Raw genomic sequence first — 20,935 nt, forward strand, 5'->3', positions numbered from 1 at the left:
AAGGTCGTGTTTGAAAGTAGCTATGAATATAAATGCGATGAAACATTGAGGACATAGCTGAGAACAGCTGTATAAAATGAAAAATGGATGTATTATTAAGGCTGTTACTATATTGCAGATATTTTGGCCCCTTGGTTGTTGGAAAATGGCTGTCCCAACAGTCTAACGTCCTGCATGTGTATTCCAAATCTCCCACCTGACAAAATGGTGCGTAGGAGACTATCCAAAGCAGTCAGAGAGCTATCTTCTTTGGAGACAAAGCTGTTTTGGGTCTTCACACTTTCCTGGAAGTTCAATTGTGGGTTTTTTGTTTAAACTCTTTTTTCCCTTTGTTTTAAAGCAAAAGAAAAAAAAAAAAAAAAAAAAAAAAAAAGAAGGAAAAATCGTGGGTTTTCTGATTTGCTTTTTTTTTTTCTCCCCCCAGAAATGGGCTCAGACTTCAGAAGGAAAATAACATTAGAAACTTTTAAGAAGAATCTTTTCTTCTTTTTCTCCTCTTCTTTAGTTAATCCTGAAATTTTACTGGACATTGAGCGTGCAGAGGAAAGGCCTAGAACTGAATGACAAAGAAAGACAAAGGACTGAAGAACAGCAGATACTGTGCATCATGGAAGCTTCCCCATGAGTGCATTTCCACTCATGTGCAGGACCAGCAACCCTCTGGGTTTGAAAGGTCAGCCCCGAATCAGGCTGCCACAAGCCTGCTCCTAGCTAGGAAACAGCATAACAGCTCTTGTCTTGAATCTCAAGTTACCACAAACTCCTGCAAAAGAAAGAAAGAAGAAAAAATCCCTACATCACACCCACTCTTGCATAGAGCGTTTACAGTACAGTATGTGGCGGGGTGTTCCTTTCCTCTTGAACTGGAACACAGTGTAAACCAATACAAGGAGGCATAAGGCCAAGATGCAGGGAATGACAATAGCTATGGCTTTCACAGTGCTGGCTGTGTTGTCCAGTTTGATGACAATGTCTACATCATCTGGTGGGCTGTGTCCTTCTTTAACTCTGTCTGTTGGTCCATCACAGCCCATAAAATCCTTGAGGATGGATCTTGGATATCCAGGTTCTACCTTGAGTATCTGGTTGTTGAATTTCCAATACTCCTTTCCTTTGTAGAAATACGTAAAGCCTAGGGGGAAAAACATACACACACACAGGTACCACTTATTTGTGACAGTGTATATGTAGAGAAATGTTATTAAAATAGGCTATGTCTTAAAAGATGTATTTTAAGGCCCTCAGTTTTCATAGGAAGAAAACACTATTTTCAGCTCAGTTGTCTGTTAAGGTGGCTGTGGCTGCTGTGCTCCAGGAATGATGCCATCTAATGCCTATGGAAAGCTCAGTCCAGAGAGAGAAATATCATTTACAGAGGACTGTTCAAAGACCGTGCTATGCAATCTACTCCTAGTCCAAGCTAGAAAAGAGAACCTTATCTTTTTGCTCGCTTATAGGACTGTTGTTACAAAATTACATATTAGTGTGATAATATCAACCTATATTGAAAGATGCTGAAACAGCCTTATAAACTGAAACACTGTTTACTCTCAGGCTGTTACTGGGAACATTGTTCAATGTATGATAAAGAAGCTTCTCTATGAAACACCTCAAGGGAAATTTCTAATCATCTTAGTATCAGGAATCTGTGCTCCTTCTAAACAACAGGCTTCCTTTTGTAATTTGGATGAGAAATCATAATAAAATATAAATCATAAAACTGGAGGGGCTTTCATTTGTCTGCAAAGAATCTCAACATGTAGAGACGTATTCATAGCATTTGGTACTCTAACCCCATTTCTGGCTCTAGGTCATAAACATTTTGTTCCTTCTCCTTTTGTCCTCCTTATTTTACTTTATTAAAAGTATGTTTAATTTGTGTCACCTAGCTATATTTTATAGAAGTACCAAAGCCATTATTCACTATTTTAAGAATAAAATAGAACATAAATCTACAATTCCATTTTTAATACTTCCTAGTACCTTATATTTAACGGGGAGGAGGTGGGATGTGGGAGGCTCAAGTAACATGCAATTTATTTTCTAAAACATTATGAATGCATACAATACACTTTGTAAGCTCCTGATGATTAAACTACAAATAGGGACATTTTTCCTAGGTCTGTTCTCCAAATTTTATCCTTTTGTTGGGCACATATCCATTTTTTTCTTTCTGTCCACAGCTCATTCATGTCAAGTTTCTGTGTGACTATAATACTTTGACTTAATTTGTCCTTTGAGATAAAACTTAAAAAAATCAAGAAGAAATGTTTTAACACTATAATTACTTAAAACTATATTTTAGGAGTTATCTATTTTTGATAGAAAGCATAATTCATAGTTTATAATCATTAATGAAGGTAATATTTTTTCCTGTTTTATTGAGGACTTATTATGGAAGAAGCATTGTGTTAAAGTTTAGTAGATGACCTGTCTTTCAATCCTCACAAATACTCTATCAGGTAGAATTAACTATCCTTTCTTTTAAGCCCACGATATTGAGGATCAGAGACAAAATAACATGCTCATGTTCTGGTGAACACAAGATTTAAATCTTGATCTAGATCTACAGCCTGGATACTTAATAATTTTTTAAGACTGGGTCCCTTTAGATATCTCCTGTCTTTTTCATTTGAGACTGAGTTTCGCTCTTGCTGCCCAGGGTGGAGCGCAATGTCCCGATCTCGGCTCACAGCAACCTCTGCCTCCCGGGTTCAAGCGATTCTCCTGCTTCAGCCTCTTGAGTAGCTGGGATTACAGGCATAAGCCATCAGGCCTGGTTAATTTTGTATTTTTAGTAGAGATAGGGTTTCTCCAAGTTAGTCAGGCTGATCTCAAACTCCTGACCTCAGAGATCTCCTGTCTTTTATCAAATACTTGTAGATTAAACGTCCAAGGGTGTGAGAGGTATCATTTTTGAATGAAGAACTCTGACATCTCTCAAGAAATTTCACACAGGGCAGATGATCACTTCAGGTCACTTTATTCTGGAAATCATTCTGTTCAATGCCATAAACACCTACTGCTGCTTTTAGTTTCGTAGGACAGTTTTGCAATGAGGGCAACTTGCCAAGTGAAAACAAGTGTATGTAGATTCGAGTTGTTCTGCCGAGAGTTGGTATTTGATCACATTAATGAAATTCAATATAATTACTCAACAGGCTTGGATGAAGAAATGGGCCTGCCATTGTAACATTGAGGGCCTGCCAAATAACAGTACATTAGACAATCATAGTTAAATAATGGCATTCATCTAGAATTAAACAGACCTTCAAAACAGGTGAATGCACTTCTTATATAAACTGGAAACCAACACCAGGAAGTGTCCTCATCTTCGATTTTTAGCTAAAGCTAATTACTATAGAGCTACTGGGCATTACACGAAAGTTAAGAAGTTTCTATTTACATACTATACAGTTCTGTAGGCCAAATTTTATAGTAACACACTCCACATATAGGAGTAGAATTGTAGTTATTGAATATACTTGGTACACATAAAAAGTCTAGGTTTGTTGTAGAGGCTCATGCCTGTAATCCCAGCACTTTGGGAGGCCGAGGCAAGAGGACTGTTTGAGCCCAGGAGTTCAACACCAGGCTGGGTATCATACAGGAGTTACAGACCAGCCTGGGTACCATAGTTACATAAGACCCTGTCTTAGAGAAAAAAAAAAAAAAAAAGTCTAGTTACTAGGAGATAGTGTAAGCATTTGAAAGGAAGTAGCCTAAAATCTTGGTAATAGAAGTATGTCAAACCTTGATCCTGCAAAATTCATCTTGTTAAATAATTTAGGGTTTTTTCATTTATGAAAGGTCAGTTGGTTGAATAAATATTTAGGTATTTGTATTTTTTTTTTCTTTTAAAAGCAGCTTTGACATGTATTTTTGTATACATGCTTATGTAAGAACAACTTCTGGTGAATTCTTAACTAAATTTTCATTGTTTTCAGAAATTCTGGAAAATAAATTAATGAGGCTATGTTTTATTTGATGATCCTTTTATGTTTGACTGAACTTTACTGGACTTTTCTATTGTTTCATCCTAAAAGTGTAATGAGAGATAATTCTCCACAGCTGGTACTATTATATAGCTTAGGAGATGTACCCTGAGAGGAGGGTCTCTGTGTTCTATTTCTTACTCTTACATGCTCATTAGTAAGAAGTTGCTATTTAATACATGTGGATGAATAAACTGATGTGCTCATCTTTCACATTTTTTCATTTCTTTGTCCTTTTTATGTGTATAGCTTCGAAAGTTTTGAGGCACATTATTAATGTGATTTTACTACCTCCGATGTGACTTTATAGTGACTTCCTTTACTCTCTTATTCCTTTCCCTTTTATCTCAGAGAGTTACGTTTTAATCTTAGTCTCACTGTACTATGGATTTCTGCTTCTGTCACATACAAGTAATATCTTAACTTGGTCTTTCAATTTTCTGAGCCAATAGAATACAAAAAAATTATTTTTCTCAGCCAGTACTATGATCAGGACTTCAAGGTTCTTTTTGACTTTGCCTCTGCCTACAGTGTTCCACTTCTGGGATACTATCACACAGAATGTAGTGGTATATCATTATACATACAGCAATGCTCAAAAAACAGTACATGTACTTTGATTTTTCTGATTGGTATTAATTTATCCTGGTTCTAAGTTCTCTGAAGTTTATACTAGCATAGAGTTTTCTTTTTCTTCCTTTTTTTTTTTTTTTTTTTTCTGAGAAAGAGTCTGGCTCTGTTGCCCAGCCTGGAGTGCAGTGGCATGATCACAGCTCACTGAAACCTCCTTTTCCTGGTTTCAAGCAATCTTCCTGCCTCAGGCTCCTGAGTAGCTGGGACTACAGGTGCATGCCACCATGTCTGGATAATTTTTATATTTTTAATAGAGATGGGGGTGTCACCAATTTGGGTAGGCTGGTTTCAAACTCCTGACCTCAGGGAATCTACCCACCTCAGCCTCCCAGGCGTGAGTTCCCATCCTCTGCCAGTGTAGAGTTTTCTTAATCTTGCAATAGGCTTATGGTCAATCACAGTTTTCAGTGCTAGTATGATTTTTTCACTCTCCCCTGACTCTTTCATTAACTTTGCTTTCTCTTCCTTGCCCCTAGATGCACTTAAGTTTGTCTTGCAAAAGATACCTATTTTTGCTGATGTTGAACATATGTCACAGACTTTTCATGTTATTGAGGACATATATAATATACTATTTTCTTATGCTTCATATCGAAAATAATTTGATGAGGTAAATTTTTTTCTCTCTATTTCAGAATGTCATTTTCCTTTCCTTTGTTCTGAAATATTGCATATAAATTCAATTTCAAATTATTATTATGATTTATTCGTATTTACTAATCCCTGGATGAGAAGAGATATGTTTACATTTCATATATGCCAACCGATAGGGGAGTATGGATTATCCATGGCTTGGCTAACTTTCCACTCGGGATCTAGCTGAATGTGAAATCCTGGGATAGCAAGTAAAGAGGCAGCTCTTGGATTTTTTTCTTGTTATTATGCCATCATATATCCACTCTATTCTCACTATATTGAGCTGGAATCTTCTTCCTTGCTTGCTGACACTCTAAGTCAAAGAATACATAAAAAATTATAATTCTCAACATGCATTATTACCAGATATAATAACTCAAGTGGCACCTCTATCTTCCTTGTGACCGGTTCTGTCCCATGTATTTTTATTATCTTTACAGGAATTTTAATAGAAATACAGGTGAGATTACTTCAAAGGTATACACAACTTCCATATTAAACTATTACTCATCTTTTTTCTAATGACTTTTTTACAAACTAAAATAAGTTGAGGTTAAAAAATGTCTACAGCATAACATTACATGTAAATCTAGGAAAAAAAGTTCATATAAATAGAAATACAGTATTACATAGCTCCAGTATAGCACTTTCCAATGGCTTAATTTAGCACAGTAAAAAAGCCTAATGTGTTACTAAGATAGCAAACTTATGAAATGTAGAAAGCACATGTTGCATACCATTTTCTTTGTGTACAAATGCTCCCTGAGGAGATTCAGGGATCCCTTTCCAGACTGTGATTGGCTTGGGATAGCCAGGGTCCATTGTTTTCATTTCTTCACTATATCTCCAATATCTACAAAGGATAAAAACAACAACAACCACCACCACAATAATACACATATAAGGGAAAGATTACGCATACAAACAATAATAGCTAACATTTATTAGACCTTTGCTGTGCGCTTGACTTTGTTACCTGTGCACCTATTAATGATTTACAGAACTCCAACTGGCAAGCTCTGATTTAAATAACTGAAAATACAATTGGCATAAGGCATTTATTCTGTTTCTTCTCCTGCATATATTAAAAATGGGCATCTTATTGTCCATATCCTGCCTGTGTTAAAAATAAGTTCTTATTCAGTATGCTAAAGTGAATAAAAAGTGCTAGCTAAGTATATTTATAGTTCATAAGGACATCACCAACCTGCATATATATATATCAGAGGTTTTCATGAGTTTTTAAAATCTTTCTTAGGAAGCAGAACATTTTTTTGAAATAATCTTAAGTAGAATCTTGATTTATTTTTTCATTCAGTACATATTTAGTGAATATATATTATGTTGCTGGCATTATTGTAGGGCTAGAAATACAACCTTGAACAACACCGATATGCTGTGGTTCTCACTGATCTCACATTATAGGATATGTGAGGATATAGGCAATAAACTAATTTATCAATAAATATATACTATGATAGGAGGTGATAACACCTATGAAAAAAGCAAAGCAGATAGAGTTATCTAGGAATATCAGAAGCCACGTTAAATTGGTGGACTGAGAGGTCCTGTCTGATAAGTTGACATCTGAGCACAGAAAAGTGAGGAGCAATACATGTAGTTTTTGGGAGAAGAACATTCCAGGCAGAGAAACTAGGAGTTGAAAATTCCTGTGGCAGGCACATGCTGGAGTACCTGTGTCTACAAGGAGGCTGGGGTGACTGGAATTGAGTTAGTAATGCGGACACAAGGTGAGAGTCAGAACCAGAACCTAAGATTAGACAAGCCTTTACACTACAGTAAGCCTTTGGTTTCCCTCTAAGAGAGACGGGAAGCCAATATATATTTTGAACAGAGGAGCTTAAACTTAAAGAATACACTGGTTGCTATGAGTACAAGAGTTTGAAGGAGGTAAGGCAGAAGTAGGAATGCCAGTTGGGATGTCACTGTAATAATCCTTGGACTAAGGAGTCAACAGCTATAGGGCTGATGATAAATCAAGGCATTTGGGATATATTTTAAAGGAAGAGCCAAAGGACGTATTCATGGATTAGATGTGGAGTGTGAAAGAGAAGGAAGCTGAGCATGACTCAAGAATTTTAAGCCTGATTATCTGGAAGAAGAATGTTATCATTCAGTAAGGTAAGGAAGTAAGGGAAGGTAAGCTGAGATGGATTGAGGAATCTTGACTTTGGTGTTAGCTACTTTAAATTCAGACTTCAAGGTGGAGCTGCTGAGGAAGAAACTGGGAATGTGAGTATAGACGTTAGGGCTGGTCTTGATTGGAGTACGAAAGTGTAGACATTAATACAAATAAGAGCAAAACTCACCAAGAGTTAGAACTCTCAGACTCTTATCCCTTCACAGGGTAGTCCGTGAGCCACTTTCACAGAACCCCTAGACTTCCAAGGAACAAATTGTGAACATCCCTACTTTGGATCACTCATTATTCTTCATGTATTTTAAGGGTAAAATGAGTTTATATTTTGAATAGTCACAAAGATTGACAAACGGGTAAAATCACTGGGAGTTCACAGTGGTATCACTGATTTCAGGCAGCCTGGTTGCTCTATGCATTATTTTACCTAATCACAACAAACCCATGAGATAGTCATCACTGTCCCCATTGGAGAGAGGAGAATTCTTGGAGGACAATGAATGATAGGTAGAAGTATAACCATGTTTGTCTGATTTCAGATAACCATGTTTATCTGCTATTTTCACCATAAAGGCAGTTTCCAAATTCATTTGATGCCACTAAATATGTTTCCCGATTTTATTTGACAATGCTTTTCCCCCGCTAAACATCTATGGTGATCTACTAAAGCTAGTGTTTCACCAACACATATCTGGGAAATGATACATTTTTAAAAAATTATTTTTGTCTTAGCCATTTTATCTGAAATTAGAAAAAAATAAGTATTTTCTAGTTTGGATATGCCTCTGCCAGGCCTATGGAGGATTCTTTACCTACAGAGCTCTGGGGTCCTGTGCAAAGGTTTTGCTATAAATTCCTAGAAACCTCATTTGAGTAACATCTGGAATTCCTCCATCCATTGAAGATGCACTTCCTCCATCTTCAATGTTCACATAGAAAAAGATTGTTTCAGGAAGTGTTCTAAGAAATAACACCCAAAGAAGAGTTTACACCAAAAGGGAAACTGTCACGGGTATTTGTCACAGGTTCTCATCACATCAAAGATGAGAACAGATCTGACGAACAAATCAGAAATAGCTACATGGAGAAGCACTGAGCTGAAAGAATGGTGCCTGAACTGCATCCTTCGGAAGAGCACAATGAAGTGGAATCATTAGTGTATCATGCCACTAATTCTAAAATATATTTTCTTTCACATTTTGTTCATGGAAACATTTACTTTTAAATTAAAATATTTAAATTAAACATCATTTCTGAATATTCCTGTCCCACAGAACATTCTGTGATGAATGGTTAATGTAGTTGAGATTTGCTCATAATCTAAAGATCTCTTCTCTCAAGTAAATATCTCAGTGGGGTTTACAATAGTGTATATATAAATATATAAAACTGCTTTCCACACTTGAGCAAAGAAAGTCTCTTGCAGGGAAATAGTCAAATACCTATTTCATGGATCCTAAGAAACACTTTTTCACATTTTACATGTCTCAACATCAGAATGCCCTTTCAACAGATACAGTGTTAGTTTACTTGACAGGGTTTTCCTCTTATAATAGAATAAATAATGACATATCTTGACAATACATGGCATTTTTAGATGACATAAACTATAACTTAAAGTGAGCTTTTAAATTCTAATTTAAAATTTGGACTAGGGTCGGGTGTGGTGGCTCACACCTGTAATCCCAGCACTTTGAGAGGCCAAAGTGGATGGATTGCTTGAGCCCAGGAGTTTGAGACCAGTCTAGGCAACATGGTGAAACCCTGTGTTTACCAAAAACAAAAATCTAGCTGGGCATGGTGGTGCGCATCTGTAGTTCCAGCTACTCAGGAGGCTGAGGTGGGAGGATCTATTGAGCCCAGGAGGTTGAGGCTGCAGTGAGCTGCGATTATGCTACTGCACTCCAGTGAGGGCAACAGAATGAGACCTTGTCTCAAAAAAATAATAATAGGCCAGGTATGGTGGCTCATGCCTATAATCCCACCACTTTGGGAGGCCGATGCGGGTGGATCGCCTGAGGTTCAAGAGGAGTTCAAGACTAGCCTGGTCAACACGGCGAAGCCCTGTCTCTACTAAAAAATACAAAAATTATCTGGGCATGGTGGCAGGTGCCTGTAATCCCAGCTATTTGGGAGGCTGAAGCAGGAGAATCGCTTGAACCCAGGAGGCGAAGGCTGCAGCAAGCTGAGATAGCGCCACTGTACTCTGGCTTGGGCAGCAGAGAGAGACTCCATCTCAAATAATAATAATAATAACAATAAATAAAATTTGGAATAACTTAAAATCCCGAGGACAATGGGATCACATCCTGCATGTGATTTAAGTAACATTAATACATACTTAGCAACCAGATTAGTTTTCTGAGAAGTAGTTATGTTTTTTATGTAGAAATAACTACACTTTATGTAGCATTTTGTAGCTATAAAGTAAATTTATACACATACATTGTTTTGCTTAAATCCCTCAACAGTCTTTTACATCACATATTACAGAGTTCTCCAAAATAATATCCTAACCATCGATTTAGTATGAATTGTCACTCAATTTAAGCAATGACAGAGCATTGGGTATAATATTATTCAAAGACAATTGACTTAGTCACATTTACTGCATTTGAATGTGGTAGAATTGAAATTCAAATGTTACTGCTGGTGTCTGCCTGTAGTTCTTATTCTCTCAATGCTGTCATTCAAACAATTGGTGTTCATTGTTTGGGTATAGCTTTCCTTTCTCCCTTAGTCTGTTCATTCATAGATTCATTCACCCACTGATGCTTTTCTGTGCACCTATATTATATGCCAGACTCATAGGATTCAGAGAGATCTCATTTCAGGAAAACGTTAATGGAATGTAAATTGTATTACACTCTTTTGTAGGAACATAATTTGGGTATGAATTCGTCAACATAAACGCATTTTTCCCTCTCAGCAGATAATGCAAAACAATAATTTAGGATCATTTTACAATTTTAGAAAAACTCAACATAGGCTCAAACCCAAAGGTTGTCTGCTTTGTGTCAGCTTTGAAATATATCCAGTAAACTGGAAAGCAATTAGAATTATCTATTTAGTGCTGTCTTATAAAAGGTGCTGAGGCTTATTCATAAACATTGCTTTGTATTTTAATTTCCAACATATTTGAGCATATGTCAACATGAACAAAAAAGCTCATCCCACTGAATTTTTCTCCCTGAAAAATAAGCTTATAGATGCATTGAGAAGTAAATTAGCATATTCAGATGAGAACACTGTGTACATCAACCATTTGGGGGGTTTAAAATGTAGATATTTTCATGGAAAACATTGAAATTTTGTGTGGGAGGGTCAGTAAGTAATAAAAGCTATTATAAATGAAGCTCATAGCTCTTTCTTCTGATTCATCAATTATCTCTACTGTAGAATTTTGACTTTAATCAGATGATTTTTTTTGAGATTAGCAGTCTTAATCAATGCTCCAAAATCCCATTCCTCAGAATCAGTCTTAAAAATGCAACAGAATAGAAAATATCAATATATCAGTTTTTGCTGTATTTTTGAATGAATCAAAACATATACATTAAGAAATTACTTTATAAACATACCATTAAAGCTGGAAGAAATAAATGTATTTTTCTATTTGACTGTTAGTGATGATAATAATCAAGAAAATAAAGTAGGTCTACATTTTGTTCTTTTTATTTGAAAATACCTTAAAATTCTCGACAGCTAAGCTTCTTATGAAATATGGCAATAGAGTCTTAGATATGTTTGCGAGATGTTGAGAGATGACTTAGAAATATAGCATTTTAAGCTAAATGTTATGAAGATCAAAACTTATCCAAGGACCAAATTGTAGTGTATTAACAAAAGGGCAAGTAGGAATCTGAGGGACTGAGTTCCATGCTGTATGTGAAATAGTACAACACTGTATATTTTAATCTGAATTTACAGATTTATTTAAAGAACTGTCATTTCGTCTACTCTCTTTAGCTATCTCTATACTTAGAAGATTTCACATGAACTCCTGCTTTCAATACCATTTATATGTCAATAAGTCTGAGATCTGTGCTTCCAACTAAACTCTCCAGTAAGATGCAAACTCAATTATCTAACCACCTACTTGACTTCTTCACTTGGTGTATAAATAGGCACCTCAGTCAAGCATGGATATTTCAATCTCTTAATCCCCTTTCCCCAGTATTACTCTCCGTGTCTGTCTTGTCACCAGATAAGGTGCTATCTACTTAATTACTTGAGTGGAAAGCCTAGAAGTTGCCCTGATTTATTTTGTTCCTCCCCTAAAATCCAAGCCCTGAGGACAACTTGCTATCATACTCAAAATGTATCCTGCACCCACCCACTTTGCTCCATCTCCACCGCTATCATCATGTCTTCCTGCACTCCTTCAATGGTCTCCCAGTTACCCTCCACGCCTCCACTCTTGGAGCCCATTCTTCACACAGAAGCCAGCACAATCTTTGTGAATACACAGAAGATCATATCACTTTCCTGTTGAAAACCCTCCAATGCCCCTTCCTTGTACTTAGAATAAAATTCAAACTGTTTGCCATAGGCTACAGGGCCCTGTGAAATCTGGTCTCTATCCTCCAGTTTCCACCACTTAACCACTATGCTCTAGCAACACTGTTTTTGAACAATCCAACTTCTTTCCTACATTATTGCCTTTGCATGACTATATCACCCACCTGCAACACAGTGTCCTGAATAGTTTTCTATGGCTGAAACGTCTTCTTACTCAAGTCCCCACTCAAGTGTCCCCTTCACAAGTGAGGCCTTCCCCCAAGTCAACACTAAGTCCTAACCTGTCCTTACCACCAGGAGTCTCATTTCTCACTGTGAAAATTATCAGGGTCATTTATTTGTTTACTGTTTATTATTTGTCTCCCCCAACACAGTCTAAGTGCCATGAAACTAGGAGCTCTGTGGTCTTTCTTTCTACTACTCCATCTTCATTACCTAGCACATGTCACATACTTTGTGTTTCAAAATGCATTATTGAATGAATGAAATAAGTGCTAGGGTAGGACACGTGCAGAAATACTAAGGAAGCAGGCATTAGAGCTACCGAGAATAGAATGGGCTGCCTCATGTTCATACTGTCACAGGCAGTTTGGTGGAGAGGGAAGGGTACTCCTGGGCTGTAATTGAGGGTATCTAGATTTTGGTAGGAAGTGAACAACATGCAAGGCTGACATATGGCAGCATCTAATTTAAAGACGTGCTTTGTTTGCATAGTAGATTATTTTAAGTAATCTTGATTTTGAATGCTTTTCTAGAGTTTTTGCACTTTCCAGCTCACCACAGTACTCGTCATTCGCTATTGCCTTGGATATACTACTTTACCCAGTGTTACAGCCATTACTCACCTGATCTGTTTAAGGACTTGAATTTTTTACAACTGTTCTAGATACTCACTAAAATCATTTTTGCTCTTAGCCTTAGATATATAGAAAACTGTTGACATAATTTTTTTCTTTTTTGTAAGCAGAAAAATGGAAGTGGGAGAAGAGGGGAGAAATAATAAAAAATAAATTCTCATATAAAAGTGACAACTAAATTGTTTCTTTGTTTCAGTTAGAGAGTTTAATGTCTTTTCCATCTAACTTTTAAATCTAGAATACACATATTGATAATTTACTCTTGACTCTAGAAATACGTAATTATACGACTATGGAATAATTTGTTTATAAAACATCTATAATTCATGACATCTTACATAAGATCACACATGGATATTAATTGAAATCCTGCTTTCAGTTTTTTAAAACCTATAAAACCATAGTTATTTAAACAGAACTTAAAAGTAATAAAGGCTTTTCTGTATTTAGCATGTAGAAAATACATTTTCTGTATTTAGCATGTAGCTTTTCAAGTGGTGAGTAAATGATCTAAAAAACCCTTTTCTTGTTTTCTATAGTCTTTATTCTTCTATACTTTTGGCATCTAACCTCCACTGATTTCACAAATTTAAGGTAGTTCACGTTTAATCTTTAAACTTAAATGTTCCAATAAGAACTAAATTTTTAGAATGAAAACATTTTAAATGTAATCTCTACATTTGTGGGCAAAAGAGCTATCCGATAATGAAATGGGCATTTTTATTATTATCTATGAAACTTTAATTAAACTGTTATATAAAAGTTCAGCTTCCATTTTCTGTCCCCTAGAAGCTAACTTCTCCAAAGTGTCTCCTCAGTCTTTCATTTTTGCCCTTTTTTGAGAAAAAGAAAAAAGTGCAAGTCCATATAGTACTGAGATCTGCATGGTACTCATTCAAGCAATTAAAATCAGCCGGTGAATTTAACAACCTTAAGGGTTATACCATTTTAAAGAATATATTATAAGTCTGCAGATTTATTTTCATTAGTGGTCACTATGCAGTGGCAATAAAGTTCTTCCCCTTTCATACTCTATTACATTGACATCCTGTTGAGAGTCATTATACTTTTTGTGGCTTTAAGTAGCATCTTCTCCTTTGATCAAATTTTTGTTTGATAGATATTTTTAATTTGTGGCTTAGTAAGAAACACTATAGCACAGTCTAACTTCATTATAATGAATTAAAATCAACCAGTATATTGCTATGGAAAAATAGAGAAATACTGCATATAAAGTTAGTAAAAGGATAAATTTAAAAGTGTACATTCTTGTTCATTGAAGCCAATTATAGCAACTTTTGGTTCACACATAAAGCTCAATGTTTGAAATCATTTGCAATTAAAAATTGTAAATTTCCAAATAAACAAAGTTTATAGCCTTACTTACTTTTCTCCTAAAGTTGGAGACATTGCATAGGGTTATTTTATGCTAAGATAATATGGCAAACTCAGTAATGGAATGTTGGACATTGAAGCCTGTAATTTATATGTGTGTATTTTTTAAAAAATTTACTAACAAGTGGAAGTACAATGGCAGACTTAAATCATCCTACAAAGCAATGAAGTCTACTTATGAATTTCTCATTGTGAGCTAGCTAGTAATAATGTAATTAAAATTTGATTTTTGATTTTTTATTTAATATTTATTTAAATTAATAAAAATATAGGCTTCGACTTATATATATTTTCCATTTGTAATATCTGTTAACAACTGGGCAGGGCTAGGGCTATATCTGCCTAATAGCTACCATAAGGTTTTTTTTTTTAATTTTGTTTTTGTTTTTGAGAGCAGGGTCTCACTCTGTTGCCCAGACTAGTTTGCCTCCTGGTTCAAGTGATTCTCATGCCTCAGCCTCCCAAGTAGCTGAAATTACATGGCTGTAATTCCATACCTGGCTAATTTTTGTATTTTTAGTAGAGACAGGGTTTTGCCATGTTGGTCAGGCTGGTCTTGAACTCCTGAGCCCAAGTGATCCACCCACCTTGGCCTCCCAAAATGCTGGGGTTACAGGCATGAGCCAACGCACTCAGCCTTACTGTAAGTTTTAAACTAACAATTCTCTTTCAACTTGTGAACTCTGTTAGTAATATCACAAAAGGAAAAAAAAATAAGAGAGTAAAATAGCTGGGAGAAAATATTATCCTTCAAGCTAAAAGTATTTAGCCCAGTGATAGTTTGACTATGGTATCTAAATAAATGACTTCTTAAGAAATATAATCTGTGACTAAACTGAAATTATTTGGAAGTCTTCACAATTGGTTGTATACAAAGTATAAAAATTTAACTTTGAGTGTGAAACAAAAATCATGTGCTAAAAAGTATTTTTTTTTTTCCTCAACAAAGTAAGTAAAATTCCCCAAAAAATGCATCGCAAGAACACACATATACACAGCTTACATAGTATTATGGGCATGTTACAATTGTGGGGAAATGGAAAAACATATGCTAGGTATACATATTCATAAGAAAGTCACCTTAGCTGAATATATTCAAGAAAGATTTATCTTAAATATTATTTGAAATATAAAACAATTTTTAATTGCATTAACTCCTGTGTTAAATCCACCAGGATTCTTCATCAACAGCTCATGCCTCTGATAGACTAGAAGTGCTGATTTTCTAAACATTAGTTAATTAACTGTTTTTCTCATCAGAAGTGTATACTGACCTGTCTCCCTTGAAGAAATAGGTTTTCCCAACGTCCTCCCACCAAATGGCTGAATCAATACCATGAGGGGGAATTCCACTTCCAAGGGTTATCAAGTCATGAGGGTAACCAGGTTGAAGAGTTGTATCCTTGAACACCCAATATTTGTTACCTGTATGAAATAAGTGTAAATGCAGAATATACTAATTTAATGTCAGAAATTAGAATATATCTAATTAACACAATACATTTAAAATTATTATATTAAATATATACTATACATTTAAAATTATACTAAATATATATCATAATAAATCCTTGAAATAAGTTATTAGTTGTCCCATCTGGAATATTAATGTTATCTTTGAAATATCATTCACAAGTGGATATAATGAACACTACTTATTAATATAAAAATATAACCAAAATTTGTGAGTGAATTTAAAAAATAAAATAGATCTACAACTTCACCATAAAGAAACAATTCTAAGTCAAGGATGAAGAATTCTTCCCCTAGGAATTAGAGGTCCTACTTTTTTTCAAGGCTAAATCATTCCTGTATTTTGAGCAACGGGTATGCCCTCAGATTGACTTAGTGATTATAACCTCTACTTGACTGAAACACTTCCTCTGGGCTGGTCCTTTCCTCTGATTATATAAATGTTCACAAGTCTCCCTAGTCTTATATATTCATCCTCCCTTGACCTCATGCCCTCTTCTGTTAACTCTATTCCTATCTTTAAGAGTGGTAACTGAGGGGAGGAAAATTTTAACTTTAACCATGTTTGGAATTGCTGGAGCATGGCATGATGATACCAAAAAGCAGACAAAAGCAGACAGGCTTTAGTCAATTGTATTGCTATTTGACAATTCTCTACAGACAGCACATTTCCTCGTGCCCTCCCTGTGCCCCTGGCCGACTGCGCCCACCACTTCCCTTTCTGGTATGCCTATCAAGTTTCAGTCCACCAAGCTTTTTGTTCTGGAGTCACCAATGCCCTCCAACTAAACAATTTTCCATCCTTATCTATTGACACAATTGACCACCTTAAGTACTTTCCTCCCTGAGCTGCCAGAAAACCATTTTCTTTTGTTTTGTTTGTTCTCTAGCTGCTCCTTTCTGGGCTTACTGTATTGTACTCAGCCCTTGAATGTTATTGTTTCCTAAGATTATGTTCTCTGCTTTCTTCTCTTCTTATCCTAAATAAGGAAGGGTCACAAACTCAAATAACTACAGGGGCCAGGTTAGGGATGATAGTAGTAGTGCAATATCTACACTAATATTGAGATATTTCCAAAAAAGTCAGTAAATATCTATTACCCTAAAGGCGTATTTCCCTCCTTCCCCAAGTCCTCTTCTCCTGGGCCTTCTGAATCATTCTATGATCCAGAATCGTCTTGGATCTCTGGCACCTCCTGGGGTTAATGTCTGGCAAAGTAAGGTGTCCCAACGTCCTTTCTACAATATTTCAAAACCACCCATAGATAAGGACTATGATAAACCATAGCTTTCCTGTAATACCTAAGAGTATTCAAAAAATTTAAAACATGTGCTCTCTTAACACAAAATAAGCTAACAAAAACCACACATCCTTAGGTTAAACTTAGTTAGGAGTTTCTAGTTTGTAACCATGGTTAATCTCATTTACTCCAAGACCTTCTACTAACATTTGATACCATTTGAGTTAAAACAACATTTACTGGGTATCTTCAAGCATCCCAAGTATCATACCAGGTACTCAGGATACTGAAGAGGATAAGACAGACCTGATTGCTACCCTGATCATCCTACATGACAGCAGAAGAGGCAGATGAAAACCAAATATACACATGGATAACTGGAGTAATTCAAAAACTAGTGAAGGCTAAAAAAAAAAAAAAAACAAAAACAGGTTGAGAAAAAAAAATAAAGGGAACTTACTTTAAGTAAAAAGGTCAGAAAGACTTCTCTGAAGAAATACAACAAAATCTAAAGAAAGAGAAAGTAATAAATATGCAAAGAATATTGGGAAGTGCATTCAGAGCAGAGGACAGTTTGGGATGATCAACGAATTGAAAGAAGATCTGTAATTTGTAATAAGCAAGGACAAATCTTTGAAAATGAACATAATGAGTTGAAATCTTATTTAGAGTGTACTGGAGGCCATCAAGGAGATGAAATTTTTGTTGGGTTGTGATTGGTTTTATACACTAAAATTATTTTTGGTGAAAAATGGATTATAAAGGGCAGAATGAAAACAAGATGACCCATCAAGTTTCTTTGGCAAGAATTAATTGAATCATTCACTCAATAATTACTCAGTACATGTACCAGGTACTATTGTAGGCACTACAGATGGAGAAGTGAAGCAGAAGGTCAACATCTCTATCTCATGAAACTTAGATATCAGTGAGTGAGTATAGGAACATTGACTTGAATCAAACAGATAAATAAATTAAAACTTCAGAAAGCAAAGTGCTATACAAATAGAGAAAGAAAAAAGGATATTAAGGTGACAGTGATGGGATGGGGCTACTTTGTATTAGACATAGGAAAGATCTCTTTATTCAACTGTGACATATTATTCAAGGGAGCCAGACCACTGAAGATTGTTTGAGGTAAAGGAAACATAAAGAATAAATGTTATAATGGGAAGAAGCTTGTTGTGCGGCTAGAAGAGAGTGTGATAGGAGTGTATAATGATAGAGGTGAGGATCATGTAACCCATGTAGGAGTTGAACTTTATTCTAAATGAAATAGGAAGTCATTGAACAGTTAAATCAAAAAGTTCTTTGATAGTGGTTTGGACCAATACAGCAGAAATGGAGATGGAAAGGATAAAATAAAGTCAGGACATATTTTGGAGATGGAATTGATAGGCATTGCTGAAGGAAATAAGATAAAGATAATATTAAGAATGATATTCAAGTTCTAGCTTGTGTAGACAAGTGAATAACAGTGTTATTTAATAAGACAAGACTAAAGGTGAGTGGGAAGTTTAAATCAAGGGTCTGAGATGTCAGTGAGATATCTACATAAAGAAGTCATGTAGACAACCAGGTATGTCAGTTTGAAAATAAGTTTGTAAGACACAAGGCTACACGTGGCATTTAGGATAAATTTAGGATGTGTTGAGATTATCCTGGGAAAAGTATATACAGAAGATAAAGAGTAACCATAACTGGACTTCTAGTAATCTATGACCATTAGGAATGATCACATAAAGGAAGAGGGAAGAGGAGGCACATGAGGAGAAAGAAAAGGCAGTGTTGAAGACAAAAGCAAAAGAAAATGTCAGAAGTCGAAAAGAAAAAAATGTAGTCATAAATGACTATCTCTGATCCAAATATCTCTTGAAAGCCAACCAGTATCCATAGTTATCTGATAGGATTTTCTACAAAGTTCAAATCTGAACTCATCTGAAAACCTTTCTTATTTTCCCTCTTTGGGTAGATGGAATGCTAGTTATTCTGTGAATGACATCAGAAACCACCTTGTTCCTTATTTTCCGTATTTAATGGATCATTAAATACATTCAGCTGATTTCAATTCCTAACTCTCACTCAGAACTGTCCTTTGAAGGTTGTTCTTTTTTACCAATGGTCCTTTCCATCATCCCCTCCATCGTCCCTTCTAAAGGTAATTGCTTTGTCCACAAGCTGTAAAGTAGGTGTCATTGTTCTCCAAATCCACTCTCTATACTATCACTGTAAGACTAGAGCCAGTCAAAATGCTGTGCTGCAGAGTAAGCTATGGAGACATGGCTTCATCTGATAAGCAGAGATAAGCAGAACCATCCATGTTTCTCTCTTGGGAGGATGACCCAGAGAATACTGAGAGATTTTTCCCTCTCAGCAGGGGAAATTGACTATTTTTATATAATATGAAGCGTGAGAAGCCAATATGGCCAGAGGAAGCAGATATTATAAGGAGGCAGAAACTGAATAAAAGAGATGGACTGAAAGAGAAAAGAGAATGAAAAGAGAAAAGTGATGCAAGGAGCGAAGCTATGAATGGGAGAGGGACCCTGGCTGTCTGAGTTTCTGTTACACACCCACTGCTTACCATAAGTTCCCCATAAGCTCAATTAATCTTACAGGGTTTATTTTTCTTTTAACTGAATGAGACTGTTCAACGTAAAATTGTGAACAATCAAATATCATGTAAGTTATTAGGTGCATCTGAGCCCAAGCCTGTTGGCCAGAATATTGGCTCTAGCCAATGGTACCATGCTGTCTTTCAGCCATGAGACTTAAGAGAAACCTGTTTATTTCCTAGCTTACGTTATTTCAACAGTTCCCTTTCTCATTTTCCTGTCTCCAGTCAGTTTCCTTTGTATCTGTCCTCCACAAAGTCAACAAAGGGATTTCTTGAAAATGCATACTTGATTTTTGCCTCTCTTTTGTTTAAAATTTTCAGTGTTTTCACACTGCATTCAGGATAAAACCCAAATTCATTATATGTCATTTCAAGGCTCCTTTCAGTATGGGTGTCTTATCTCATCTACATTCCACTTATCTCCATTTATGGAAAACTAGGATGACACTTTCAAAACTTAGCTTAGCACGATTTCTCTGAAAAACATTTCCCATCTGAGTATGGTGGGCACTTTACATTGTCAAAGTACCAGCATTTACCTTGATCTTATTACTTAGTACATTGTACCCTGATGAATCACAAGCCTGCCACCCACTTTAGAGTGTGAGTAACTTGAGGAAAAACACTACATCGAACACATTATTTTCCTGCAGCACCTCATTTGTAGTGCTTGGAAAGTAGGTGCTTAATAAACAGTTACTGATGCAAAGAACCATGTTTAATATTACACGACTACTCAAATATAGGACCAAAAATCTAACAAAAGGCAAAATAAAGGCTACATAAATACCATTGAGGGCATTACTTCGGAATCTTGTTAGTATAGCAGGAAAATTTTATAACCACTAGCAAGTTAAAAATTTTATAACCACTAGCAAGAGTGAGAAAATATAAGGCATGCTCTGGTATTGTGCTGAAAAATCATTTATTTACGTGATTATATTTAATCAAGTGTTGGGAAATACGGTCATAAAAATGCAAACTTACTCTCAGCCCTTGTATAATCTGAATATTACACACACACACACACACATCCCCCTCATCCCAAAGGCCCAGATCACTTCCTTGCCAGAGTCAGTGAGTTGGAAAATCCAGAAAGCTGTTTCATAGCATGCTCTATATTTTAATAAAATCTCTGTAGCATTTAAAATAGAAAGTCTTAAAACAATAGAAAAAAGAGAGAGAAAGGTCTTTTCTGTTGGCATATACCTCAGTGACTTATTGCATCCTTTGCTTTCATCTCCTTTTTAATTAGGAAGGAGTATGCAGTTTCAATGCCTCTCATGCTAGCTATTTAGGGTACATCTTGTGTCAGCTCAACTCAGTTGGTTGTCCTTCAAGCAGAAGCACTCTAGTATGCTTTCGATCACTTCCTTTTGCAGCTCCTAAACTTGATTATCATTTGCATG

The 20,935-nt window shown here is 35.8% G+C and overlaps 1 protein-coding gene across 1 annotated transcript in view; it reads right to left on the reverse strand.

The window, feature by feature from the left end:
• Nucleotides 1–695: 695 nt before the first annotated feature.
• MMP16 (matrix metallopeptidase 16) overlaps nucleotides 696–20,935 on the reverse strand; it is a 281,597-nt gene continuing 261,357 nt past the window's right edge. The window contains exons 8-10 of the mRNA XM_008001035.3: nucleotides 15,470–15,620; nucleotides 6,002–6,117; nucleotides 696–1,132 (exon numbers count right to left, since the gene is read on the reverse strand). Of these exons, the coding sequence (XP_007999226.1) occupies nucleotides 798–1,132; nucleotides 6,002–6,117; nucleotides 15,470–15,620 (602 nt within the window). The 3' untranslated portion in view covers nucleotides 696–797. The remainder of the gene's footprint in view (nucleotides 1,133–6,001; nucleotides 6,118–15,469; nucleotides 15,621–20,935) is intronic.

Source organism: Chlorocebus sabaeus, chromosome 8 (genome assembly GCF_047675955.1).
Source record: "Chlorocebus sabaeus isolate Y175 chromosome 8, mChlSab1.0.hap1, whole genome shotgun sequence".
In the NCBI taxonomy this organism is placed as follows: Eukaryota; Metazoa; Chordata; class Mammalia; order Primates; family Cercopithecidae; genus Chlorocebus; species Chlorocebus sabaeus.